Source organism: Xiphophorus hellerii, chromosome 23, assembly GCF_003331165.1.
Source record: "Xiphophorus hellerii strain 12219 chromosome 23, Xiphophorus_hellerii-4.1, whole genome shotgun sequence".
Lineage (NCBI taxonomy): Eukaryota > Metazoa > Chordata > Actinopteri > Cyprinodontiformes > Poeciliidae > Xiphophorus > Xiphophorus hellerii.
The window spans coordinates 25,652,688-25,680,315 of NC_045694.1; the positions used below are offsets into that span (position 1 = coordinate 25,652,688).

The 27,628-nt window shown below is 41.8% G+C and overlaps 2 protein-coding genes and 1 long non-coding RNA gene across 7 annotated transcripts; 2 read left to right on the top strand and 1 right to left on the bottom strand.

Moving 5' to 3' along the window:
- Positions 1-320: 320 nt before the first annotated feature.
- cnot7 (CCR4-NOT transcription complex, subunit 7) lies at positions 321-8,714 on the top strand. 4 transcript variants are annotated; one of them, XM_032555216.1, is made up of 7 exons: positions 322-506; positions 1,034-1,205; positions 1,885-2,078; positions 3,140-3,301; positions 3,424-3,568; positions 5,656-5,766; positions 7,232-8,714. In XM_032555216.1, exons 2-7 carry the CDS (start codon positions 1,089-1,091, stop codon positions 7,361-7,363), a joined length of 861 nt encoding a protein of 286 aa, XP_032411107.1. In that variant the 5' UTR covers positions 322-506; positions 1,034-1,088; the 3' UTR covers positions 7,364-8,714. The 4 variants fall into 4 exon arrangements, with proteins under 4 accessions (XP_032411108.1, XP_032411107.1, XP_032411106.1 ...); XM_032555215.1 differs by having other exon boundaries at positions 1,082-1,205; XM_032555214.1 differs by having other exon boundaries at positions 322-1,205.
- Positions 8,715-10,403: 1,689 nt separating this feature from the next.
- On the bottom strand, positions 10,404-25,828 carry zdhhc2 (zDHHC palmitoyltransferase 2). Of its 2 annotated transcripts, none has more exons than XM_032555213.1 (13): positions 25,506-25,828; positions 20,744-20,770; positions 19,630-19,724; positions 19,128-19,248; positions 18,909-18,978; positions 18,762-18,794; positions 17,796-17,916; positions 15,888-16,020; positions 14,699-14,825; positions 12,077-12,169; positions 11,839-11,930; positions 11,474-11,538; positions 10,404-11,397 (listed from the first exon to the last, which is right to left on the bottom strand). In XM_032555213.1, exons 1-12 carry the CDS (start codon positions 25,630-25,632, stop codon positions 11,498-11,500), a joined length of 1,080 nt encoding a protein of 359 aa, XP_032411104.1. In that variant the 5' UTR covers positions 25,633-25,828; the 3' UTR covers positions 10,404-11,397; positions 11,474-11,497. The 2 variants fall into 2 exon arrangements, with proteins under 2 accessions (XP_032411104.1, XP_032411103.1); XM_032555212.1 differs by having other exon boundaries at positions 11,815-11,930; positions 25,506-25,826.
- Positions 12,178-22,135, top strand: LOC116714574 (uncharacterized). Its single transcript, XR_004338080.1, has 2 exons — positions 12,178-14,072; positions 21,506-22,135. It is a non-coding gene; the product is annotated as an uncharacterized LOC116714574 (long non-coding RNA).
- Positions 25,829-27,628: the final 1,800 nt, after the last annotated feature.

Sequence of the window (27,628 nt, forward strand, 5' to 3'; positions counted from 1 at the left end):
TCTCTTTTTTTCTTTGATTTTAGCATCAAGAATAATATTGACTTATTGCATTCAAAGAATTCCAAAATATGTGATCAATTTTAACACGTATTGGTGCTTCCCATATACATGTATGCTCAATAAAGATTAAAACTTTATTAAATTTTACTACCTGAAAGAGGCATCAAGTGAAGATTCGTTTGAGAAATGAAAGAGCCGGCCAAATTAATCGAAATGATCCGAATCCTAGAGAAGAGACGGACGGCCCATCGCCACTTTGCTGGAGTTGGGCACTGGGAGGGGGAGAGAGAACGTAAAACGTCGTCTACTTTACACGCCCGTTTCGATTTTACGTGATGACGTCGTGGAGGCTCAGCTATGATGGCAGCCGTAGGTTGACATCAAAACGATACAGAATATTAAGTATCTCAAAGTTAGCGGGAAAGCCCCGACACAATAACACAGAACACAGTAACATTTTTCAGATAGCACACGCGCTAACACACACCTGCCCGGTTAGGGGAACGGTAAGTTACCGAAGCAACGTCCACCTTTGCTGTATCAAAGTGGAGCCCGGTGTGTGCCTGCGCTGCGACTTCAACTCGTTTGTTTCATGTTTTGCATACACTCCTGTTAAATTGTGACGCTAGCTGTTTAGCTGGGGAGGCTAACAACAGCATAAACAGCGTTCAGTCCACGCTCCCCACTGGTGTTCAGCGGTTCTGCGTGGATAACCTCCTAACCGGTAACCTAGCTAGTCAGAGAGCAGCTGTGGAGCCGAGCTAATGTTTGTTGAACACGTCCCGTTTGACACGCCGCTCTCCCACTGTGCTCCTGCCATGCTAACGCTCTGCTGAAATGTGCTGCGAAACAATTACTGTCGCTGTGAAATGTAAGATTTCCTGGCGTTTGTGTGACTTTGTTGAAAAGTCACTGGACTGGTTATAAATGGCCTCCTGCTGCAAACCAAAAGTCTTATTAGTGGAGAGTTTTGGTTATCTAAGGAAGCTGCAGCTAAATTTCACCCTGACATGACATGTTGTCCACCAAACAGCAGCTCCCTGAATCACTGGCCTGTATGTTCTCTGCGTTGTGCTTGAAGCGGCACTATGCCCGCAGCCACTGTGGATCACAGCCAAAGAATATGTGAGGTTTGGGCCAACAACCTGGAGGAGGAGCTGAAGAGGATCCGACAGGTCATCCGAAAATACAACTATATCGCAATGGTAGGTTGGGATTGTTCAACTGAGCAATTTGTGTCAGAATCGCTGCATGCAAAGCCATTGAATATCAGCATTATCGCGTTAAAATGTGTGTGAAAATATGCAAAAGGTATTAATACAGGCTAAATGGAGCTGTTATTTCCACGTTGGTGTTGGCATTGGTCATATTTTTCATCATATCACTCGATCACAAGCTAAGTTGAATTCACCAAGCACACAATCTGAAACATTTCTGCTATATGTTTGTGCTAATTTTGATTAACAATTGTCCCAAAATGAACTTTCTCTTAAAATTAGAATGTTATATAATACTGATTACAAAAATTACAAGGTATAAAGGACAAATGTACTACTCGTAGAATGTTCGGTGGAAGGAAAAAATGTGAGACACAAGCAACAGCGTGAGACTATGGAACATATGACTCTGTTCCATGTGCATTTAAATTTTCTAAGAAATTATTTTTTATTAATTTATCTAACTTAACTGAAATAAACACAATTAATTACTGTGTATTAAATATTTAGTTTTATTTGATTTGATAATCAAATACTAAACTAAACTTTTTAATCACATTGTAATTTATTGACTCACCAGCAACAAACTGGTAGTTGTTTCTTTCCTGCTGGTCTCACAGTCGCCGTCAGCCCCCTTACTGGGTAACAGCGGCTCGCTCTCTTGCAGGACACGGAGTTTCCGGGCGTCGTAGCCAGACCGATTGGGGAGTTCAGGAGCAACGCTGACTACCAGTACCAGCTGCTGCGCTGCAACGTGGATCTGCTGAAGATAATACAGCTGGGCCTGACATTCATGAACGAGCAGGGAGAATATCCTCTAGGAACGTCAACGTGGCAGTTCAACTTTAAGTTCAACCTCACGTAAGATCACCGCCCTGTCAGCTTCTTATGTTGCGTGGGTAAATTTGCAGAGTTTACCAAAATGTAAGAAATACAACTTGTACTGGAACATACAAGCTAGACTTTATATATATATTCATTAATCACAATTAAAGTCTGGACGTTAATGCAACAATTTTGATTAATTAATTACATAGATTTTAATGTTAACATTTTTTTTAGCACAATTAATTAAAAAAAAAAAAATTTTATCTACAAAAGTTCCAAGTGGAACCTTTGCATTCGTGTGTTTCTGGTACGCTGGTAAATCTGATGCACGAGCAACATCCCCAAACAGCAACGGACGACAAAGTGACTTCTCTTGGCTCACTGGGGCTGAATTTTTTTGTTTCAAAAGATGATTTAAGGGGATGCTTGAGAATACAATTGTTGTTTTCAAATAGCGCTAAAAAGAGTTAGCCTGTTAGCAAAGCCATTCAGGCCTGAAATAGCATCTCGAAGCTAAACGCTAATGTCAGTTCACATTTCTAAAGAAGGATTTGTCAAAGAGGTTGAAATGCCTGGAAGCTGGATGACATTTAACACCAATCTGATGGTTGAATAAGCTAAACAACAGATGAAAAACAATAAATGTCTTTGTTGTTAAACTCATATGTCTGTTTATTCATTAATGTAGCAGGAAAAAAGTTTTTTGAATTGAAAATGTTGCTCATTTTGTCAACATATGGTTTTTGATTAAAAGGTGATTAACTGACTACAGATTGTGTAATTAACCCTATTAAACACTTTAATCACATCCCACCAGTAATCATAATTATAATATTTAAGCACAGAATATGAAGAATAGCCTGCTGTCAGGGTGAAATTAGCAACAAGAACAAAAATCCCACAATCCAACTGGGTGCCGCCATTTTGAGGATTCATCTGCTGCAGTGTTTGACCCATGCAAACTTTACTTTACTGTTCCTGACAGTCACTGACTAGTGTTAGTGCGTGCGTGTGTGCGTGTGTGTGTGTGTGCGCGCTTGCCGAGCTGAGTAGTTCAGATCAGAACTCTGCGGTTCTGTTTCTCTCTTCATTAGAGAAGATATGTATGCACAGGACTCCATCGAGCTTCTGACCACTTCAGGGATTCAGTTCAAGAAGCACGAGGAGGAAGGCATCGAGACGCTGTACTTTGCAGAGCTGCTGATGACGTCCGGAGTGGTGCTGTGTGACGGCGTCAAGTGGCTGTCTTTTCATAGGTGCGCCGCTCGCAGCCAAGAGTCCGATGTGGCAAAACGAATGCTGGCGCCGGCACCGCTTCCTGTTTAAATCGCTTTGTTTTAAACAACGTTCCCCATCCGTTCCCTCATTTGTTTTGCAGCGGCTACGACTTTGGATACCTGATCAAGATCCTGTCTAACGCCAACCTGCCCGAGGAGGAGGTGGACTTCTTCGAGATTCTCCGCTTGTACTTCCCGGTCATTTATGATGTCAAGTACCTCATGAAGAGCTGCAAGAACCTGAAGGTACTCTGAGAAACGGCAGAGGATCTCTGCTTTTAGGAACCTCTGATTCCTGATGTAGACTTTGAGTAGCTGCGACAGAATTTTTTTATTTTTTTTCAATTATGGTTGAAATTATTAATTCATCGGATTAATCGTTATGAATCAATCATTGAAATAATTGTGAACTTATTTAGTAATCGATTAAACATTAAATGGAACATACAGATTTTCTTTTTTAGAAAAGGCCATTTGCTGAAAAATTAACGTATTCAGAGAAGCAATGAAGCCAAAATTAGTGGATTAATTTTGCTTTTAAGATTAAAACACCTTTGTCTGTGAAAATGTTTTCCCCAAAAGGCATCAAGTGGCGAAGTTTTAGCTTCACCCACTTCAAGTTCACTTAAGGAAAGTTGTGATATTGCATTTTAGGCAATAAAATGATTATTTTGTTATGTGGAAACGTAACAAAATAATGGAAATATTGGTTCATTTTCATCCTCTAGTGTATTTCTAACGTTATAAAGAAAAGGCTTCAGCTTTAATTGCAAGTTTTTTATGCGATCAGTCATCAGAATAATCAATCGCATAATTGATTACTAAAATATTTGCGTGTTTACAGTATTTGGTGCAGTAAGTTACAGAGGAAGGAAGCAGATCCAAGCTGCTTTATTCATCACACCAAAACAAAACAAAAAATCCCAAACTGCTGACAGAGACATTTCACAGTCAGAGATCAGGCTGTTCCTGTCAGCAAGCAGTCGAACGGCGTGACGACCGCTTCGTCTGGATCTCGTTTGCGTTCAAGTCGTACAGCGGCAGCGTTGCAGGGGACGCGAGTCGAGTCCCGCAGCGGACGCGCTAAGCAGCAGGCAGGGTTGATATCTGAGACATCAAACCTCTGGAGCTGACAGAAAGCGTTAACGTTTCTGCCAGACGGCCTCAGTTCCGCCTTGCTGCCTCCGACGCTGCAGCTGGAGCAGAGTGATGACGGCAGGACGGAGACCCGAATGGCGTTACGTGGCGCCGTGCGGCAACAATCCGATAAATGATTGATGGAAACAATCAAACACGTCCAGCAGCAATTCAGAGCTAAATGCTGGACAGAGACTTTGGTTGCGCCAAGCTGCTCTAATATGCGAGGACTTTTCTGTTTCCAGGTGTTCAAGAAACAAAAAGTTAAAAAAAACGCGTTTCAGATTTCTAAATTAGATATATTTTACTTCCTGTTTGGGCTCAGCTTGTTTGTTTTTTTTACAAATACTTCTGTCTACTAATATCAGATTTATTTGTATGTATTGTAGTTTGTAGTTGAAACTTATAGTTTTTATTAATTTCTTGTATTTTTAATCTTGCAGAGTTTCTTTCCATCAGGACATTAGAGTTGAGTAAAAACCAGTCGCTTTCAAGCGTCATCACAGTCAGACCAAGAAAAAAGTTCAAATAGACACAATAAAAGGAAACAAAGAAAGTAAAAGTTTATCTGAGTGTGAATTTGTTGCAGTTCCTTTTATTAAATTAAAAAACAAAATGCTTAAAACTTGCTTAAAGCTCTTATTTTGGATTGATTGCGTTGAGCATGTGTAAAAACGTCCTACTTAAAGTCTGATCAGCTCTTTTCTCTCTGCAATAACGGAGAAAACAGGAGAGCCGATTCTCTGGGGAACTTGCAGAAAGCCGTTGTGCTTCACACTTTTTTTTTTTTCTGCTGACTTTAATGTTGCTTACGAAGCGTTTTTGGACCGGACCAGTTCAAGGTTTTGTTTTTTTTTTCTTTCCTGAGTTTCTTCCAGGCAACCTGCTTTCTTCAAACGATTCTTCTCTGCAACGTCCAGCCGGCAAATAGCTGCCTAGAAAAAGTCTCGTCTCTATTATTCTATAGACTTAGTTTGTGTTTGAGTTTATTTCACCAGTTATTTTTTGTGGCTCTCTCAAAAATAACCCCATTTTTTTCCCTCTAAGTCCCCAACATCCTGCGGTGTTCCCAGCTGCCTCTCCGTCTGCGAAACACAACCGTATTATCTAGAGACAGGCTGTGCGTGGCATGCTAGCGGTGTTGTCCTCCATTATGTGGATTTGCTGAGCTTGACTGACGGCACTTTTGTGTTCAGGGCGGGCTGCAGGAAGTAGCTGAGCAGCTGGAGCTGGAGAGGATCGGACCGCAGCACCAGGCTGGCTCGGACTCTTTACTCACCGGCATGGCGTTCTTCAAAATGAGAGAGGTAGGAGCCCCGAGTCAGCGGCCTGACGTAGAGCTTCGCTTACTTTGGCTCTCGGCTTCCAATGCCAGGGGAGAATGTTGATTCTGCTGGATATTGTTTCACAATTTGGCCTATTTCAAGTGTCAACTTTACCGTTTCTCTCAGAAGAGCAAGCCTAAACGTACAGCCGGAGCTGCAGTGTGAAAATCTAGATGAAAGCATCATCAAAATGGCCTAGTCAAAGTCGAGATGTCGCGTTGGTGTGTTCCAATTGTTGCCAAACCACAAAGACGCACGAAATAATACACTTATGAAAAACAAGACGCTGAGACAATTAATCTGATTATTGAAATAATTGTCAGCTAATTTAGGGATTGATTAATGGTTAACCTGGCTTTTTACTTTTCTTCTTTTTGAGTAGATTTTCCAAAAACAAAGGCCATTTGTTAGGACGACATACCCAAAACTGGACAAAAATCTAAACATTTGCATTTAAGATTAGAAAAATAAACAATCTGCAGATACATTTTACCCAGAACTCCTGGTGTTTCTGCACACGCAGAGTTTTAGCTTCACTTCGCTCAAATTTAGTCAGAAATTGCATAAAATCTCTTATTAAGCTACTATGGCTATAAAATTATTAATCGGTTAATGCAAGAATTTAGCAATTAATCTACAAATAATCAAGTGTTCACTAAAGAAATACTATTCATTTTAGGCAATAACGTTTTTACTTATTTAAAAAGAGAATCTTTCTTTTTCTTTTTAATTAATCATCAGATTACAGTTTAAAACAGTACAAGCATTACTAATATTCCAGTTGAACAGTGTCACAAACAGGTGTTTTTATTTACCTCTGTGGCTTTTAGAGCAAAAACAATTTTTGGTTATTATTTATTTTATTTTTGTTTTTCCTCTGGGGAAAAAAAAAAACTTGAATCCTAACACCACCAGTCGGAGTCTTCCAATCCCAGTTTTGTAAACCACTTGTTTACCACGTTTATCCACTTAAATGAATGAAAGTTTATGATCGTAATTACGGTCGAAACAGTTAATCAGATTAATTGTGATCAATTTCGTCATTGATTAATCGTTAATTGGAGAATAGAAGCAGAACTGGCTGAGCATTTCGTGTTGGAAGCCATTTTTAGCTGCAGATGCTACAAATGAGGAAGCGCTCACTAAAGGACTGCTCAGTTATTGCATTTTAGGCAACAAAAAAAGTAAAAATGTTATTTAATTGTATTGTTTTTATATACTACATAAAAGTTTTAAATGAAAAATCTGCAGAAGGTGCACATGCTCTTTTATCCGATTAATCGATTAAACATCCGATATGCTAATTGGTAGCTCACCTAGTCGTCGGTTTCTGTCCCAGTTGTTTCTGCTGATAATTCTTTGCGCGACTATCAAACTTCTTTTATTTTTCCAGTACATGACGTAATCACACGTCTGTGTCGCTGTCCGCCCCCCTCCTTCCCTCCAGATGTTCTTCGAGGATCACATCGACGATGCGAAGTACTGTGGCCACCTGTACGGGCTGGGCTCGGGCTCCGCCTACGTGCAGAATGGAACGGGAAACGCCTACGAAGAGGAGGCCAACAAGCAGCAGTCGTGACATCGCCGGAGTCCCCCACCGTCCCACAGTCCGGCACGACTCCGAGGCGGCGTTATTTAGCTGTCTTTTTTTTTTTCTTCTTCTTCTTCTTCTTCCCCATCGGCCGCGCCGTTCTCAGACGAGCGAACAAGAAGCGCGGCCGTTCCTCGTCCGCGCCGCGAGCCGCATGCACGAGTTTAGTCTTTTATCCCTCGCGAGGCGGCGCCAAGACGACACTCATTTTGGTTCGGTTTGAGCACGCCTGAAAAGATGGGATTTTTAGTTTTCCTCAAGTGTTCTGAAGACATGTTTTTTGCACTTTACGAAAGAAAAAAAAAAAGCAAGAGAAAAAAAACGAAAGGAGAAGAAGCTCTAACCCCGACTTTATGCGGGAACGCTGAACACGTTTCCGGTGCGTCTCCGTTGCCTTCCGTGTTCCTGTTTTGTTTACATCGTGAACACATCTCCCACCGCCGCGAAAGCAGCTCTCGCCACGCTCGGCCTTAACAATAGCAGCGCTATTTTCTTTTAAACCTTTTTAATTTATTGCGCCGGTTACGTCGACTAGTGACCCTATTCAACACTAAGCAACAACAACAAAATATAAATGAAACGGTCCAGCAATCCGGACGGATGGAGACGGAGAAGTCCTCGCCGAGTGCGTTTCGCCGACACTTGAATCTTTTGTTCTTGATTTGTTCACGTGACGAGAATGTTTGCATCGACCTGAATGAGCTCTGATTTCACTGTGAGAAACGTCTCCTCCACATCCAATCATTTCTGTCTTTCTTTTGGTTTGTTTTTCCTTGTCGTAGGAACCGCATGCATCCAGATGCTTTTAACTCGGAGGAACGCGTGCCATTTTTGTGAGTGTGTGTGTGGGCGTGTGTGTGTGTCAACGCTCTCGCTGGCAGTCAGATGCATGAGCTCTGTTTGTATCAACCGGTGACACAAGCAGCCTTTTCCGTTAAACAAACCCAGTAGGACATGCTGACGTCAACCTGAACTACTCTGCTCGGAGTACGTTTTTCTTTTATTGTTTCAACGAGATAAAAGGGAGGGGGAGAAAAAAAAAACCCTGTTCTTCGAAGTGGTAGTTCACACCACTCGAGTTGTGGAATGCCTCCTTCCTGTGAAGTTGTCCGGTTTCGGGCGCAGAACGGACCGCATGCGTTTAAAAACGTCGGACTCGAAGCGGACTTGTTGTTCGGTTCCCACATCCTGCTTCTAGGCGTGTTAAGGTCGTAGGTTAGCGGCTTCATATTGACCTCTGCCTCCGAACGTGACGTTGCCCTTCCTTTCCTTTTTTTTTTTTTTGCAGCTCATCTCTCACACTGTAAAAGAAAAAAAAAAAAACAATATGCAACATAAAGAGAGGAATGTTTTTAGGTGTTTTTTTTGTAAATAAAGGCTTGAAATTTTTCTACCAGAAAAAAAAAAAAAGTTCTCTGCAGTGAAATCTTTTGGTCATCTAAATAAACCGCTGGAAAGTTCATTGCAGTAAGTGAATTTGAAGAGATAAATATAACTAAGTAAGTATTTCCAGGGGTTGTTTCTCGATTTTTTTTTTTTAAATAATTAAAATTAAAATTTTGATTCAGAAAATTCGAATGGAACTGATTAAAAATAGATTTTTATGCTACACCCTCAGTGGAGCGTTACCCCATTTATGGTTACACTCAAAAGCTAATAGGTAGTGAAAGGGACAGCTCTGTATTTAGGCGTATTGATGGAAAATTGAGTGGAAGGGGAAAAGTTTGGTAGAAAAGGATGTGAGGCCAAACCATGGACTGGAGCTGATGTCAGAGCACACAGACATCGGTCTTTTATAAAACCATTTTATACAATAACAGAATAATAATGTGCTTAACAGAACTTAAAAATAAAGAATTGAAACCAAAAGGGCTAAACATTTATAACCCAATTTTGTTATAATCCATGTAGCGCACTGCATGGTTTCTATAGTAACAAAGATTATTATTATGTGGATCAAATTGTTGGTACGTCTCTATTAATGACAGAAAAGCCCACAAACTTGAAACAGACAAAAATAATCAATGAAAATTTGCTGGAAATTGACCACTAAAAATGAGACGTTACTTTTCTTTATCATCCATTCTGACACGTTTCTTATCATGATATGAAGTTTGGATTCATCCTTTTAATGATAAATTCCAAGTAATGTTTGAGAAACCCAAATGCTGTCCGACGAGTCTGAATTAATTTGACTGTTTTCTCCGCCGTTTGTTCAGCGAGCATCAGTAAATATCAGTACATTATAGAGATGCATATCAGGCTTCTTTACGTGTAAAGAATCACATTGCAAACGGGAATGTTTTATTACTGTTCAGTCACAGCCGTACAGTCAATAAATACTCCTCATCACAACAGCACCGAAAAATATGGTGATACAACTGCAGAGTCCAAATCTCCTACTCTACTTATAATTTTTTAAATAAATATTAAGGAATTGTTGACTTAAAACAATTTTGGTCAATAGTTTGGTCTTATTTCGAGTGCAGTAAGGTGTTTGGGTAGCACTTTATTTGTTCTTAACACTGACATAAACATAACACCTATGAACACGAAGGAGTTTTTATGAATGTTCATGACTGTTGTCATGGAGGGTCATTTGGTAAATAATGACACGTTTAATGCAAAGTTGGCACTTTTAATGGACTTTTAAAGCAACTTTGCATTAAACGTGTCATTATTTACCGAATGACACTCCATGACAACAATCATAAACATAAAAACTCCTTCGTGTTCATAACAGGGGTTATGTTGAAGCGTTAAGAACACCTCGTCAAAAAAAAAGTGTCACCGTCGTTTGTTCTGGAAACCAAAAATACTCAATAACGTTTAATATTTCTGCAGTGTGTTTTAGGTGTTTTCTCACAGGAGCTGGCGGGTCAAGATGGGCTCATGCGGCAAAGGGTTAAAGCTGCAGCCGCCAATCGTCGCATTGGTGTAAAAGGAGCCCAGACCAAGAACCGAGTGCATGTACTGTAATGTTCAGTACACTTCTGATGAAAACCTTGAAATCTTCAAAACACGCCGACACAGAGGATGAGCTCATTTTATTCCCATAAGGCATCTCAACTGTTACGTCGCCCGCCTCGCACATCCACGTCGTCTCACAGACAGAAAGATAGAAAAATAGAAGTCACAACGAAGCTTTTCAAAGTGTACATTCTTGAAAGCACTATTGAGTTACAGTTTAGTAATGTAGTCATTTCCAGCCTAAAGTGACTGTACAAGACATGTTGTTTTTTGTTGTTGTTTTGTTTTTCAATAATTCAGCCAAACGCTGAACAGTCTCTGCTTTTCGACGGCGGCCGGTTGTCGCCGGTTGCAGAAACTCCGTCCAGGAGCGGAAACAGTCGGGAAGCGTGTGGGCAGCAGTTAGACGTGAGCTCCAGCAGATGTTTCAGTGACATCCTCACTCAGGCCACTCAGAGTCAAAAGAGCCCTTTTTTAATAACAAAATTTTTTTTTTTACTAATTACTACAATTTCTTCTTCTTCTTCTTTATGTCGTTACCAGCATTGCGTTTGCGTCGACATCCTGAGATGAGAGCATGCGACTCTTTCACGTTTACAATACTCACCATGATGCGTGTGGAAACGAACAGAACAAACATTTCACAAGAGAAAGGAATGTCAGAGAGAGAGAGCGTCGATGTCGCTCAGCAATTTTTTTTTTTTTTTTTCTTGATGTGCCAAAGAATCAGGTAAAAACCAGCAGCAGGTGGTTCTTGAACGCAACATAAAAGAAAAAAAGCTAAGTTGGAAAACAAAATGCAGCCCTCTCTCGACTGCATCTCTGTGCTTATTTACATCCAAAGAAGAGCAGATGACTGGAATGCAATCTCCATTTTTTTTTTTTTCAATTAATACATTTTTTTTCCACTCCACTTGACTTTCTGACGGCAGCGGTAAATCCCGGACCGCTCGTCGGTCGAGTCGCTTTGCGTGACGGCAGACGTCAGAGGACGTCGCCGCCAATCACGCCAAGTTCTGATAGGCACAAACACGGAGGAGGGCAGCATTGACCTGGAGGATGAAAACAGTTACTGATGATGATGATGATCTGGGTTTCATCCTGGCTGTTGGGATTATGTTTACCTACATTTCTGGTCATGTGTGATGATTGTTACGCCTCGTTCTCAATGGTCATCACCGGGTTACTGGCACCTGAACACACACACACATAAACACACGTAAAACACTCCAGTGAGGTAAAACAAGTAGAAAAAGTTGCAGAAGTATTCATCCCCCTTGAACTTTTCTACATTTTTTCACTTCAAAAAATTTTTTTTAAAAATCAGACGACCAGCTAAGATGTATCATTTTTGTGTTGGTTTATAAAAATCACAATTTATTGAAATCTTGAGCTGCAACGTCACAAAATGTGGAAGTGTTAAAGGGGTGCAAAGAATGCTTTCGAAAAATTCAGTGCCGTGGCCTTGCCCTTCTTGTCCTTGTCTCCTGCACCTTCACTCTCTGACCAGGAGGAGGTGCTGATGAGCAGTCGACTCTGGCTTTCTCGGAGCGGTTTGGACGGGAACTGGCGGCCCTCTGCTGCACTACAAAAAACAAACAGATGCCAACTAATAAAACTGTGTTTATAAGAAAATAGTTCTATATGCTTGGATGAAACCTAAAGTCAGTTTTATTTCGTTATTTGTCTTTTTTCTCTTGCATTTTAAGTGAAAGAGGATAAAAGAGTCACCTCTTGCTGGCTGAGCTGGATCCAGAGGGCGACGACAACTGTTCAGGGTCCAGATTCACCAGGCAGGTCGGGAATGAGCATCCATCACCTAAACTGTAGAGACAACACAGGAAGGAGAGCTGCTGATACTGTACATAAAAGTCAAATGATCTATTTTAACTCTGGTCTTATATTTATTACTTTCACCCTCCTGGGCTGAACTCTCAGAAGAGCTCATAGGGGCAGCAGCAAGTTTTTAGGGAGGCGCCAAAGATTTTGAATTTTTTTGTAATGAATGTATGCTTTACATTATAACTTATATGAAACTCGGCATACAATTATACGATGTTGTTCATGTATACAAACTCTCAGATATTTGAAAGTTCTGAACTTAAATTAGATCTTTATGGGACCAACATGGCGCCATCAGACATGGGACGTTTTAAACCTGCTTATGTGTTGTGGGCCAACCTATTAATGTACTGTAATTTGCATGAGTTAAACGCTTTTTTCCCCCCTTCTTTTCGGATAGGGCACCAAAACAGACTCTAGCCCAGGGACCCTTATCTTTGTGAATCCGGCCCTGTTCACTGCACAAACACACATAGTTTATGTTCTCTTCTCATTGCATATAAAGAAGCAAAGAGAGAAGTAGAAAATAAAAATGTCCAGATTTATATAATGAACAGAAGATATTAAGAAAACTCTGAAAAAAGTAGGTAGCATTAATGATAATAAAAAAAAAAGAAGCTCCTGTTTCCTGCAGCTTACATGTGCATGAACGTGACAACAGAGTTCAGTATTTCGTCTGCAGCGTTGTTTTCACTTGCGAGAAGTTCCCCAGCACACTCAAATCATAGATTTTTACAGCCGAAGGGAAATCTAGACCTCCTGTCCGTCAGCAGTGATACAATCAGAGTGTTTCTTGTTCTGTCAGCAGGAATTAGTGAGATTGTGGAGCTGCAGCCTCTGTATTGATTTACAGCGGCGATGCTGCTGATGCGGTCGCAGCGCTCCGCCGGGACCTTCAGTCGGTTGAAGCACTTTGTTAGACAGGAAGTGGCCGGGCTCAGATAGCTCCAGGTTGAACACTGACTTCATTCATGCATGTATAAAATGTACATCAGTTAGACTGTGTTCGAAAACGGCTGAATTCAAACTTTCACGTCATAATAACAATTTTAACCAATAGCCTATATTAAAAAAAGATATTTTTATGAATGTTGCGTACTGCAACTTTAACTGAAAGTAAAATGGCACGCGTCTAAATAAATCTTTTTACAGACAATAATTACAAAGTGCGACGTTCAAACTCAAATTCAACCATAGATTCAAAAGGCTGTTGAAGAATGTTTTTTTTTCTTTTCTTTTCCGTTTTTCTATTTTCGCATACGCTCTGATCGACAAGACGCTGCCGCCGCCATGTTTCACCATGGTGGCGCCATGTGTAGAGTGCAGTGTTCGTTTTTGACCACATTTAGGCCTGGTCGAAACATTCAAAAAAATGTTTAGAAGCATGCATCGTTCTACGACTCCTGCACGGCTTTGCGTTGGTCTATTAAATAAAATCCGCCGATATCGGCATTTCTTATGTGATAAAATGTGGAAAAACGTTCGAGGAGCATGAACACTTTTGCAGGGCCCTGCTTATATTCGGATACAAAACAGAGCGTCCACGTCTGTACGTTATTACATCTCAACGAGGATTATAAGGAGAACAGGGGCGGCGGGTGAAGGATGAGAAACGCCCCTGACTCGTCTCGTCTGGCAGCTTGTAATGTGCATGCAGAGGCTCTTCACCGACTGACAGCATAAGCTGCTCCGTCTGAACACAAAATCCCCCATCTGCTCGTCAAACACGAGCTTGTCTTATGAGATCACTTGGTGGGACGTACAAGATCACGCCACTCAGCTCCTTCAGACTAGCCAGCAGCAATTAGCCAAACATCTGATGGAACAGCTGAGCTCATTATAGGAGCTGCTTCTCAGAGCAGCGCTGGTAAAAACGTTGCTAAAGGTTTAATATAACAGCCATGTTGTAATGACTTCCTGAAGGCGGAACTTCAGAACGAGGAGGTGCTTCTTAAAGAGACAGAGGCCCAATTTCAAAGTGTTAAAATACAATATCAAATTTTATTTAAGTCATACTTGATATACACCAGTGACGTGCGGTCAGGGGAGGCAAGTGAGGCAGAGACTCACCTGTGATAATAGAAAAATATGATAAAATAATTTATATTGCTATTTTCACCCTGGGGTTTGTACTATAAAGTATTTATTTTTCATTTAGTTTAACCAATTCTGACTATTTTTTTCTTCAAAATCGCTGAATTTTCTTCATTTCCCATTCAAAAGTTTGGAAGAGCAGCAGGTGAGGCAGCAGCGAGCTGAGCCTCACCTGGGATTGATCAACCTCTCGCTAACTGCACTGGCTGCCACTCTATGAGAGCAAGTTCCTCCTGTCTGAACGTCGCCAATAAAATGGTTAATAAACATTTAATGTATGAACTGATTTTCCATAATTTAGCTTATGTATATAAGTTGTACTTTAGTTGGAAGCCAGAGTACCCAGAGGGGGGGAAAAAGCATCACAAACACTTTTAAAACCGTTTGGCTTCAACCGGCTGTGACGGGTGATCTCACCTGGAGGAAACCGGAACAGGCCAGTATTTGGCCTCATCCCCAAACACCTGGAGGAAGTTCTTGGTGAAACCGAGGCTGAAGCCGTTCTTGTCCGTGCCGTGACGAAACACGGGAGCACGCACTGCCTCTGAAACGATACAGACAGACAGACAGAGGAGAAAAGATGAGCAAACGCATCCCGGTGTTCTGACCGTCGGTGCTGCCTCGTCAGGTTTTCCTACCGCAGCACGGATAGATAGATGAGTCTGTCTGTCAGTGCTACGCGTCCAAAACGGCATCGAAACAATTTACATGTGACGAAACCACAAGAATATCACTTCCTTCATCTGAATATCCAACCTCTTAAGAATATTTTAAATACAGAGGTGTTTGTAAGAATAAAACAGTATCAGACAGGGAAACAGGATTTTATTTTATCTACACATACAGATCACCGCAACTATTATTTTGCGCATTAATCCGTTGCATGATTATCAGATGCAGCGCAGCCACAATGTGTCCATCGAACTGCGCAGGTCACTGTTATTGTAAGTTTATTCGGTTGTCAGGTTAAACAGGCATAAATTAATTAAGTTTGACTAACTTAATTCGATTGCACACGACATATTTTAATGTTGGAGCGACTTCCTCTTTCTTTTCAATACGCTGTATCTCAGAGAATTAATAGACTTTGAAATACTTTTGTTATTTTATAAATCACTCAAATGCTCAGCACTAAAATACATTAAAGATCTGCTGTTGCTGTTTGAACCTTCCAGACCCTTCAGGTCTTCTGGCTCTGGTTCTGGTTCTGGTTCTGCTCTGCGTCCCCAGAACCAGAACCAGACATGGAGAAGCAGCTTTCAGCTTCTATGCACCACAAATCTGGAACAAACTTCAAAACACAGAGATCCTTGAAATCAACCCCTTGTTTATTTAGAGCTGGTCTTTGATTAATAACTGAATCACTGATTAATATACTTAACATATATTTTCTGATTATTCTTGATTTTGATGATGGCATTTGACAAATTGCAATGTTTGTTTCTGGTTTCATAACAGGTTTTTGTGTAATGTTTTTATCATGGAAAAACACAAATAAATAAATAAATAATAAAATAAAAAAGTGCCCCCCGCCCCAAAACCTGCGGCTCTGGGTGACCGCCCCGGTCTGGCTCAGATGGTGACTGTCGCTGGAAACAACACTCACCCAACGTGGATCTGTTCTTGCAGACGAGCCAGCAGTGATAAATGAAGAGGGAAGCCAGGCTGACGGAAAACATGGAGGCCGAGAAGAAGAGGAACAGGATGTGGAACTTCGCCTGGGTGTCCGGGAGGCCCTTCTAGGGAGGAAGACGGAGAACGTTACCATAAACCCGCTGGTTCTGAGGGGCAGAGGACTGGCTGGACCTACGGGAATTAGAGATTCGGTGTCCTACAGAGTCCCTGTGGAAGCCCAGCTCCAAAAGGAAAAACTTCAATTAGGAGATATTATCTTTTTAAATATGAGCAACGAAGCCATAATTAAAAGTGCTGCTATTAAAGATTTCATAGTGATTACAAACTAACTGTCATGTTAATGAGTCAAAGAGTTCCCATTGAGGAGTTTACATACAACCATGCTCCTTGTTCTGTGTAGAAGAATTAAATACAATTACTTCACTGAAACATAAAACAAGAATTGCATAAATAAGTTTGAAGCCATAGCGCACTTTTATATTATACATACGGATTCAAATAAATACAAATTCATACCAATGTCAAGCTAAATGTGTGGTGATTTGTTTTTTGTTTGGGGTTTTTCGCCCATCAATGAGTTTCTGGTAAAATTCTCACAAGACATTTGAACTCTCCTCTTGGCAGAAATGGTAGAGATTTCCTGTCAATGCTAAATACCTTACAATTCAAGGTATTTAGCAAATGGCTAATTAGCTTAGCATATCTTGTGTTTAGTGCAGCAGTCCTGTTAGCCGTACGCTGGCTAGCATCCAGCAAAAGCTAAAGTTAGCTTTAAGCCACCGCAGCTTTGCCTTTTGGCTAACGTTGTGACTGAAGATGTTCGGCTCTGTCCTTTATTCTTCCATTTAAGACAAACTACATCAGCATCGCTGACCAGTAAGACCAGTGAGACTTAGAGAAGCAAAGAGCATCATTTTAAACACACGGCATCATTCACTACAAGCTAAATAAGGCTAGCATGCATTTGCTCACAAGCAAGCTACTACTTAGCATGTGCTAATTAGCCATCCGGATGACATTAGTTTTAAATTACTCCCTACTTATGTAAAAAAAATAAATGAAAATCAACATGTAATATGCTAGTCTTCTTCTAAGCTCACTGTTAATAATTATGACTGATTACTGTCTTAAAACGGTCATTAATAATATCATAACAGACTGTGATATCTAAAGCGTATGTTTATGATTAGAGCTCAGCATCTGAGAGCTTTGACAGTGTTTAATAAAAACGATAAGTAATAATTGTGAGATGCAGTCTCATAGTTATGGCATACTCAATAATTAGGTTGTTTTTCTTTTAATTCCTATAAATTGCTGTTGAAAATGGGCTTCCACAGAGCTCTTCACACAGTGACAGACAAGTTTGGTTCCCCTGAACAGAATCTCTTTCGCCGTCGAGCAGAACCATGAGCTGTTTCTGACGGGCCGTCCTGCCCTTTACTGTCAGCTGAAACAGGCGCCTCCATCTGTTTTCCAGATGGCGTGGCGCTCCCTTCCAAACTCGGCAGGTATTCGGTGAAAACCCCCGTCTTCCTCTAGCAGAGAGGCGTTCTCAATGTCACCGGCTGCAGCACAGCAACCAAAACGCGGCTCAAACAGGAAGCTTTGAAAAAAAAAAAAAAAAAAAGCAAGCTAAATATTTCAGGGGGAGCTCAAACTTTTGCGTGCCACTGTTTCTAGTTTCTCATTTAGTGCATCGCTAACCAGCCGAGTGGTTCGTACCAGGTACTCTCTCAGACGGAAATGTGCTCTACCTCCAGCCTTGTTAGAAAGATCAAACGTCACATTATGAAACAAACAAACAAACAAACAAACAAACAGTACACTCTGCCGTTTTATATGTTTTACAGGATGAAGGTGCCGATTTATCTGTACTTACTGTCCAGAACTTGATGAAGTACCGGAGATCTGTGGCGGTAACAAAAAGGCAGTAAAGTAGAGAGTACGCCAGGAACAGCATGAAGAACTTGTAGTTGGAGAATCCCACACAGTTGTTTACCCTGCAGACAGACGATGAAGAAAGGTCATTAGAGTTAACCCCCCGAACGAGACGATAAGCAACACATTTGCTATCCTGTTGTCGTTTTAGTTCATCCTGCTGGATTATTTGCTGGTTGGTGAGCAAACAGGGTGTCATCTGAACAACTGTTTTTGGTTAAAACTCAGCAGAGAGCAGATCACGTTCAGGTTGAACGATGACTCAGCTTGGACTTCTTCCCTTCTGCAGACAGTCGACTCTCTGGCTGCGCTTGAATTATTATAATAATAGTGTGTTTACAAAAGTATCGATACGCCTTTCCCACATTTTGTCACAAGACAAGTCAGGTTCTTGTCACAGATTCTCATTTGGATTCAGGTGTGGACTTTGACTGGGCCATTTTGTGGCTTTATCGCAGGTGTTGTGGTCCTGCTGCTCGCTTGCTTCCAGGGTCGCCCTGCATTTGGCTCCATCTTTATTCCTTTCAACTCCGAGGAAACTTTTTTTTACCACAACACGTTTTCAGATTTGGGGATGTCATATTCAGGTTTTAGCGTTTTTGGCCAAAAAGTTATTTTCTGAACACAGTTTCTTCTTCTTCTTCTTCTTCCACATTCTTTTTAGCCTTTCCCTCCCTAAACATTTTTCTGGCTCGGTCTCGTCACCCCTATAAAAATTTCCTAGAGCTGCCACTGGCAGCTGCAATGTGACAAACTGGAAATGCTCAAGGGGTGTGAACACTTTCACGAGGCTCTGCGCACGGCGTTACGGAAAACTCCGGCTAGTCCGAACGCAAACGGAAAGTGACGTACCATAAATAGTTTTATTTACATTGCCGTCGGGGCGACGGTGCGGTGCTGTACGTACCAGGGGCAGTGGTGATCCATCTTCAGGATGCATCTGCAACACAGCACGAGTCAACATCACTGTAATTAAATTGGACTCCTCCTGTCAGCATGCTATCGTGCTATATTGTTATATGATCTGTGCTGCGGCGGTGCGGGGGAGGCGTACTTATCGCAGACTGAACAATGGTGGCATCGATCAGGCTTCAGCAGCTGGCAGCGGTCACAGAAACGGATCGCTGAGGAGACACAGTCAGTTCAATCACTCAGTAATCAGCCGCCGCGGCCTCTCTTAGCACTTGACCCAAAGAGGCCGAGCCGGGCCGGGCTGAGTACTTTTTGGCAGTTACAGAACCCCGTACGGCTTGTTCGTGGAGCGTGTCGTTACCTCCGGAGTTGGTGCGCGTGTAGATGGGAAGATCCTTGGCTATTCTCCTCAGGATCTCCTGCTGGGACTCTCCGCGATCTTCGCGCTCCAGCAGCTCCTTGTCAGAGTGGGACAGCTGGAACTACGCAGGGCAGAGGGGAGAGAGGAAGCTCAGCCTGCTTGTGCCACAAGCGCAGAGCTGGCTGGACATTGCTGACAACCCCCCCCAAAAAACTATGCGATTGAACAGTGGAAGCAAATAACCCAGATGATAATAACAGGCGGCGCGGAGAGAATTTATTAAGTTGGATGAAACCTCCACTGATCAATCCATTACGTCTCATAAGGAGGAATCTCATAGGTGAGTCAATGCAGAGGTGAAATGTGTTCATGTGATCACTCTGCGGTCAAAATCACAGCCGTTAAACTGCATAGCTTTAGGCGCTTCTACCAGGAAGCATTATTATTCTAAGCTGTAGCCCGCTTCCTGTAGCGTTTCATCATCCCGACCGGACACACTCACCTCCTTCAGGGGGTTCATGGGTTTGGTGAAGATGGTCTGCCAGTACGCCCACACGAACATGATGAAGATGGCGTGGTAGGCCAGCAGGTAGACGACTGCAAGCAGACCGACAGGAACAACAGTCTGTGTGTGTGTGGGCGTGCGCGTGTAGGGGTGCGCACGTGTGTGTGTGTGTGGGTGTGTGTGTGTGGGTGTGTGTGTGTGTGTGTGTGTGTGTGGGTGTGTGTGTGTGTGTGTGTGTGTGTGGGCGTGTTCACAGCGGGAATTTCTACAGTGTTACCACGCCTTCTCCTTCATAGGAGAAACCTCAGTTATTACACTGTTATTAGCATTCAATGCCTGGTATTCATGGTGGCTGTTCACTGTAGAACTCAGCGGTAACACTTATAGATGGCTAATAAATAGTTTATATGTTATCCATGCCTCTATAAGCACTTTATAAATCATTAATGACTGTTTATTATGCATTAATTAAGAGTAAGAAGGAGAGTATGTGCTAAAGAATTATGTTTACATGGTAACCCAAAATGTTTAACAACTCTATATAAATTATATTAGTGAACTATATATTGGCTCACTATTACCTTGGCAAGAAATGGGTAGATTTGGTCTCCTTCTCAATTTTCAATTCCAATCACATCTTCAATCAAATCAGGATTATAGTTTGAGCAAAACTAATAAAATTAGTCATAACAAACTAGAGATTTTTTAAAGTTGTTTCAAAGAAATATTTTTTTTTCAGTGCATGATGCTGTTTGTTCCATGAAGTCCTCACAGAAATCGGTGTAACATGACAAAACAAGGAAATGTGTACAGGGTGTGAATACTTTGGGAAAGCTTCATACCTAAAGCTTTGTCGTGGCTAAACAACCGAAAAAAGAAAACAGGTGATCCAACCTAAATATGTTGTGTTAACTGGTCACAAGTGACAAAATTACGTTAATCCAAGTCAATTTATTAAACTGTCATGTTAGATAAATGTAAATAAAGTACGTTTGATCAATTTAATTCAAGTAGTTGTGCAAGTAGTTGTGACCAACTATCAGATTATTTTTGAAGTTGGAGCGCCGTTCTCTTTGTTCGAATGGAAGAATAGATCTCATAGATCTCTTACCCTTTTCTCCTGTGTCCTCGATGGATTCTGGAAAACAAACCATTGAAGAAAGACAGTCAGCGTGAGGAAACATGCTGTGGGTGAGCGCAGCGCAGCTGTAGGAAAAAAGTCAAGCGTTTTGACTTCAGAGCGGTGGAAGTGAATAAGCGCTGAGCTGGTGGAGCCTTCGGTTCCTGAGCTCAGTGCGGTCAGACGCAAAATCGATATGCAACACGCCGGTCGGTTTGACTCACTGAGTCTGTCGGAAAATGTGCCTCTGATATCATTCCCTGAGAAAACCCGGCGCAGACGCGCGAACGCCTCGTTTGGTGGAGAGCTGCAGGAAGGAATAGTGGACGCGGTTAATCGAATACATCGGCGGCCCTCCGCAGCGAACATGTGGAAACGAAAGAAAACGTGTGCGAGGCTGAAGGGGTCAGCATCATCTAAAATCAACTCTTTTTTTAAGCTTTAAATCATGTTCTAATGTTATTCCCTGAAATGTTGCCTTGATTCTTTCATGCTAGGTTGAGAAAGCCTTTAATCTCCATGCCAACCATTCAGCTGTGCAAAAAAAATGCCTGGTTGGACCTAGGCCCGCCTTCGAAGATGAAGCTCCTCCTCCTTCAGAGCTTCCCCTTCAACAGAGGAGTCCTGTCACGTGACTCTCCCACTCAGCTCCTTCAGACTAGCCAGCAGAAATCAGCAAACACCTGGTGGAACTGCACACCTCATTATAGAAGCTACTTCTCAACGCAACACCGGTAAAAACGTTTCATAAAGGGTTAATAGAGGAGCCATGTTGTGACGACTTCCTGAAGGCGGAGTTTCAGAAAGAGCAGGAGCTTCTTAAAGAAACAGAAGCCCAATTTCAAGGTGCTAAATTACAAAGCCAAATTTCATTTAAGCAATATTTGAGATAGCAGTTTTATAACAATTGAAGTTAACATACTTGATTGTGCTATAAAGTGGCACCATGTGCCTGGTAAAACATACAATGCCGCTCCTTTAAAGGCAGTTGCAGGGATGTTACATTGACATGTCTGCAGGAGCGATACAAACGCGTTCTGTTTTTGGTCTCCGACAACCAAACTGCCACCTGATCTAGGCGCTCGGTTGAAAGGCTGATGCTGTTTGGTATCGCTATGGCGGAAAATGGGTCGACCGCAGATTTCTGGAGGCGAGTTATGCAAACCAGACAATGGGATTAAGTGATCGGACGAGCATCAGCTGATGATACTTTCACACAACCGACTCTGTGTGTCCTGTCTGCTGCTGAGTGAGAGGGGGGGGGGGGGGGGGGAGACCCGGAGCAGCTGCTTGTTGTTTTCATCTGTGTGACCTGAATGCATCACAATTTCAGTCTTGTGACGAGGCATGCGAAGGAACACGGTTTACAGAAGAAGAAGAAGAAGGGGGAAAAGAAGCCTGCCGATGGAGGGTTTATTTTGGATTTTCCTCCAGCGCTCACTGATCTGTAATAAAGGGTTGATTCTGTGAAGAAGGTTAATATTTCGGGAACAAGCTGTCAGAACATCCTCTCCTCTCTCATTAGACCGTCTCCATTTCATCCCCCCAGTCCACTTTTTTTTTCTTTTTTTTTTTGACTCTCCTTCCACGCGCTCTGACTTCTTGCTGCCAAATGGAGCGCGAGCGAGACATCCTAGAAAACCATTACTATCCGGGTCAACCCCGTAAACTCAGGAAGCCCGGTCCGAGCGCGCGCAGAAAAGCCATTAGGGGTCCGGCTTTTTGCCAGCAGATAATGCTGATTGTGTCTGTGCTGGTGGATATAAATTTGGACGGCGGGTGCGGGGTGAGCACACGAGCCTTGAAGCTTTCACTGTAAGACTTTAAGCTGGTGATGATGAAGTGGCAGAGGGAGAATCAGATGGTCTAATCTGTTTCTTATATCCTGTCACGCTGCACCGGTCGACAGAGTGCGCCTCAGACACACTGGTTTATATTGTCCTGCGGTTTATGTTTTTGCAACAGCGTGTAAAACCGCAGATGCTAGCATATGACTGTCGTCACGTAATGAAGGCGGTAACTGAATGTTGGGGATTTTTAGCTAACATTAAGCGCTACCGATGAACTATTAATCGAAAGCACGCTGTCCAACAACCGTTAAAACCGTTAAAAAGTCAAATAAATATCACCCCGCTCATTTTGATCATTGTTGGGGAAAACTAACGAGCCTTCCTGTTCCACATTACTTTTTTTTTTTTTTTTGAAAAATCGGGATTTTTTTTTTTTTTTCACCATTGAAATTCTTTGGTTTCTATAGTCAAGAAAAACATCAGCACACCCAGAACCGCCATCTTGTTTGACAGATTCTATTTGTATTTGGACTTGAATATTAGGGTCAGGCTAAGATTTTCTTCTTTTTTTTTTATTTACAAGAAAGAAAGGCGTGACATTACAAGAATACAGTCGAAATATCACCTGAATAAATTCGCAATTTTATGAGAACTCCAACATGAAAAATAACAAACTATTAAAATGAGGAATTAGGCATTTTGTGAAGTTATACTTTGGTATAAGTATACATATATGTCAGGATCTGTGTTTTTCTGTGTTTATTTAGAGTTTTCTGTGTCCTTAAGTCTCTTCGTTGTCCTGTCCTCCCCTTGATTGTTCCCAGGTGTGTCTCGTCTCTGTGATTACCCTCCCATGTATTTAACTCCACCTGTGTTCTTTGTTCCTCGTCGGGTCCTCGTCAATGTCTAGTCTGTTCGTCGTCGGTGTGTCTCTGTGCGAGCTGCCGTGTCACTGGACTTATTTATTATTAAATCAACATTTTCATCTAACCTGGGTCCGCTGCCTCTGCCTCACCACCAACACCACCCGCACTTCATGACAATATATGTACTTATACTTTGGTTCATATGATCCTTAATAGAAATATCTAATCTTTTAACCCATTAGCATCTAATTATAACTAATAATTTGGAGTTTGAAACATCTGAGCAAACAACTGAGTCTGTTTTGAGCAAAGAACCACATGGACTGATGTCAGATGTTTACTGATGTATCTAAGCGTTTTTCCCTCAGAACATTCTGATAATTATGTCGTTTGACTATATTATTGTAATTAATCAACAACAAAAAAAAATTGTCCGACCTTAATACACCTTCAAACAACTCTCAGAAGAGATGATTTTTCAAAAAAAGCCACATTTTGAAAATATTCTCTGACATTTTCTTTTAGGAACGAAAGCGAGAAAAGAAACACAGACTAAAATCGGACGCCAGACCTCGCCGAACAGCTTCGCGTTTTGTCACATCACAACTACGTACAAACTCGAGCGGACGGAGCTGGCCTTCATCTGAACCACGAGCCTCGCACAGTGTGAAGCTTGGTGGTGGCAGCGTCATGCTGTGGTGCGGCTTTTCTGCAGACGCGACAACTGATCGTGATGCGCTCTACGAGTGTGAACTTCATGGGATGGTGGAAAGAAAAAGTCCATTGTTGAGAGGAGCTGCACAATGGGGTTAGCCTTAGGGTTAAGGTTACCCTAACCTCTAATTGTACATTAGTATTCAATACAGACTAAACTACATTTTCCTCATTCTTTCTCCTTCCTCTATCACAATGTCCCATACCCAACCTGAAAATGAGCATGTGGTTTGAGGGCGGTAACAGGTACAAAGAAACATTGTCATGCGGAATATAAATGCAAGGCTCTGGAAATATATTCCATGAAAGATAGCATCAAGCTAGTTCTTTATGGGTGTGATAATAGAACTATGACAACTGAGATTTACAATTTTGTCTCAAGCCATGCAGTAAGCAACATGTGGAGGAAGGTGAGAGAGAGAGATAGCTTGAAAGTAAGCAAAGCGGTGGCTGTATCATGCTGTGGGGACGTTTCAGGAGCGCTGGTAAGACCTAAGAGGTAAATGCTGCAAAAGGTGCAGGTCCACCTTAAAGTTCACCGTCCAGTAGAACAACACCAACCATACAGTCGGACACACTACAAAAGGGATCTGTTATGAGAGAAAAAAAATCCTGGCCACACTTTTCAGATTTTTTTCCTACAAACGTTTTTGATAACATTTAATCCCTTCCCTTACACGCCGCTGTCAGACACTACTTTCTGTCGGTCAATGAAAGTAAAAACCGCAGTAAAGCACATTAAAGGTTGTGGTTGAAATGCGACAAACAGCTCAAAGGGGCTGAAACGTTTTTCCAGGCGCAATTCTTAAGCCTTGAACTTAATATTCATTTCAAATATTCATTTAGAGGCTTAAGAAAAGACTAAAGATGGACCAGAATTGTACTCATTTTAAAATATTGTTTATTTTACTGTTGATCTTAACTTTACATTTTAATGAACCATTAAAGGCCCTTCTAGGGAGGAGTGTTGTGAATTAGCTACGCCTATGTTCACTGTGACATACTTTCATATCTGTCAATATCAAATAACGAAATAATTAAAACACTGAACTCTAATAAAAGGACATTTTAAATGTCAATTGACTGACTTTCATTAGAGTATTATTGCTATTAAGACCCATCCCCTGTTGGGCTCCAGGGGACCTATAAGCAGCTTTGTTTGCTTATGCCTTGGCCCCAGTTTGCGTCTGCACCATTAAAAGAGAAAAACAGAACAGTTTTTGTCTCGGACCCAAAACAAAACTGAAACCCGTTTTTTCCTCCTCAATAACAAAAGAGACAAAATACCAGACAGAGGCATTCCTCTTTCTATACCCCCCCCCCCCCCCCCCCTCCACACACACACACACACACCCTCATAGTACCCAGACAGCCGGCTCTTACCTATGCAAAGCTGCAAGACATAGGCGTAGTAGGACCACGCCACTATGAGGGCGATGAACAGGACCGGGATCCAGTAGAGGACTCTCTGACAGCCCCGCTTGATGCTCCGTGGACCCGACGGCGCCATGGTCTACGACGAGCCGATCATCGTACCGTGCGCATTCGAGTGCTGCTCCTCTTCTCCCGCGGCGCGTGTCTCCTGCTTCTTCTCGTAGGCGCCGTCACTGCATCGTGTGGCTCCGAGTGCGATCATCAGCCTCACCGGGAGCTCAGTCGCAACATCCCCGCCGGGCTCCTCTGATGCCTCTCTGCCGCACCGCCCCCCCTTCCTCTCTCTCTCTCTCTCTCTCTCTCTCTCTCTCTCTCTCTCTCTCTCTCTCTCCTACTACGGATAAGACGACATCAGACTGCTTGCCGCGCGCATTCTCACACATAAACACACGCGCGCACAGACGCAAGTCTGACTGAGAGCCAGAGCCGCGCGACACGTTGCCATGACGTCCACGGGATGCTGCAAGCCTGGCACATTTTTCTGCGCGCGCAGGAGATAGGTTCAGTGAGTTCAGACTGGATATATACGCACACACACACTCACATGTACTGGACCAGTTCGTCCAGTCGTAGTGAAGGCAGCCGCCTCCCATCATGCCCTGCGTTTTCACCGTTTAATATTTATTAGAAGCAGTCTCCTTCCTACGTTATCAAACGTCTGTTTTAATTACAATGTCCGTGTTTGCTCAATATTATGCGGTCAAGATATTTAGCCGGACTCTGGCCTTTGCTCTTCCGACCCAGAACGTTCGTCTCGCAATCGGCAGGTTACTGGTTCGAGTCCCACTCCGTCCGACGCTGTTGGCGCTCAAACGTCCTATAATTCACCAGTATGTAAAGAACTACAATTTACCACGTAGAATCAGTTGTCATCCACTAGCTATGCACTGTAAGTTTGTAGTTTGTCTTAACAGAAAGTGTTACGGGACACAGCATTGAGAAATTATTCTAACTAAAAACACTTTAGACATATTGAAACATATTTTGCTCAACCAGTGTTCGTTTCTGTTTTTATCCTTTAAATAAAGAAAATGTTGTTTATTATGTGTAGTTTCGATCAGTGGCAGTGTCTGATATAGTCGGCCTTGGCGATTACCCAGAGCGACATCTCATCAGCGGGCGGCATGTGGCTATTTAAGCACTGAGTAAATGAACAGAAAATCAGATTAAATGTTTTACAATGTCATCAGATAGGCTAAAACTACAAAACTATGCTCTAATTCTTGTGTTTTAAAAACTAAAACAAAAGCATTAATGTGAATAAATAACACATTGACACATTTATGAGAGAAGGAAAACACCCAGGACTCATTTATCTGAAATGAAAATTATTTTATTGTGGCACTGATGGCTCTAATGCATGTTTCTAAATGAGGAGAATTTTTTTTTTCTAAAATGAGTCAATATTTGAGTTTGTTGCCAGTTATGCAGATGAAATACCTGAAAAAAAGACATCCTATCGGTGTTTTTAAAAAGTTTATGGATTTAATTATTTACAAAGTTACAGATTTTTTTTTGTAGCTCAAATTATTTGACATAACCCAACAAAGTGAAAGTCCTACAGCTGCTTCAAAATAAAAATGTCGGTCAGTATGGTGATTTTTGGAAAACAAAGTATTTACTGTGATAATAAAAAACTTCAGATCCACTGTCACAGAACATTATGTCTGTTGTTATATGACATATTCTACATCCCAATGTCACCAGTCCATCAGAGCGACAAACCAGAATAATGATTACAAGCCCTGCTAGGTTTAATTTAGAGCCCACAATTAATATATAAACCAGCAGTTCCTGGAGAATCCCCAAATACACAGAGAAGAAACACGGAGTACACTCAGAAAAACGTGCATAAAAATCAAATCAGAAACATTTTGGAGGTTTTATCCCCTTCAAGGATATTCATATAGATCCATAGTGATGTTTGTTTAAAATGGCTTTCATCATGGAAAAATGCTAAAAATATTACTACATGCCAATTCTGACTGCTTGTAAACCCCTGTAAATCACTACACGGTTTTTTTCAAATCTCTGCAGTGGATTTTAACTCGGTCAACGGGACTTTATTCTGA

Excerpts from the sequence above, each read along its gene's own strand:
- cnot7 (XM_032555214.1), top strand. The coding sequence starts at position 1,089 with ATGCCCGCAGCCACTGTGGATCACAGCCAAAGAATATGTGAGGTTTGG. Across the intron at positions 1,206-1,884 it reads AATACAACTATATCGCAATG|GACACGGAGTTTCCGGGCGT; the intron begins GTAGGTTGGGAT and ends GCTCTCTTGCAG. Across the intron at positions 3,569-5,655 it reads AGAGCTGCAAGAACCTGAAG|GGCGGGCTGCAGGAAGTAGC; the intron begins GTACTCTGAGAA and ends TTTTGTGTTCAG.
- zdhhc2 (XM_032555212.1), bottom strand. The coding sequence starts at position 25,632 with ATGGCGCCGTCGGGTCCACGGAGCATCAAGCGGGGCTGTCAGAGAGTC. Across the intron at positions 18,795-18,908 it reads CATTGTTCAGTCTGCGATAA|ATGCATCCTGAAGATGGATC; the intron begins GTACGCCTCCCC and ends GCTGTGTTGCAG. Across the intron at positions 16,021-17,795 it reads ACTTCATCAAGTTCTGGACA|AAGGGCCTCCCGGACACCCA; the intron begins GTAAGTACAGAT and ends CTTCCTCCCTAG.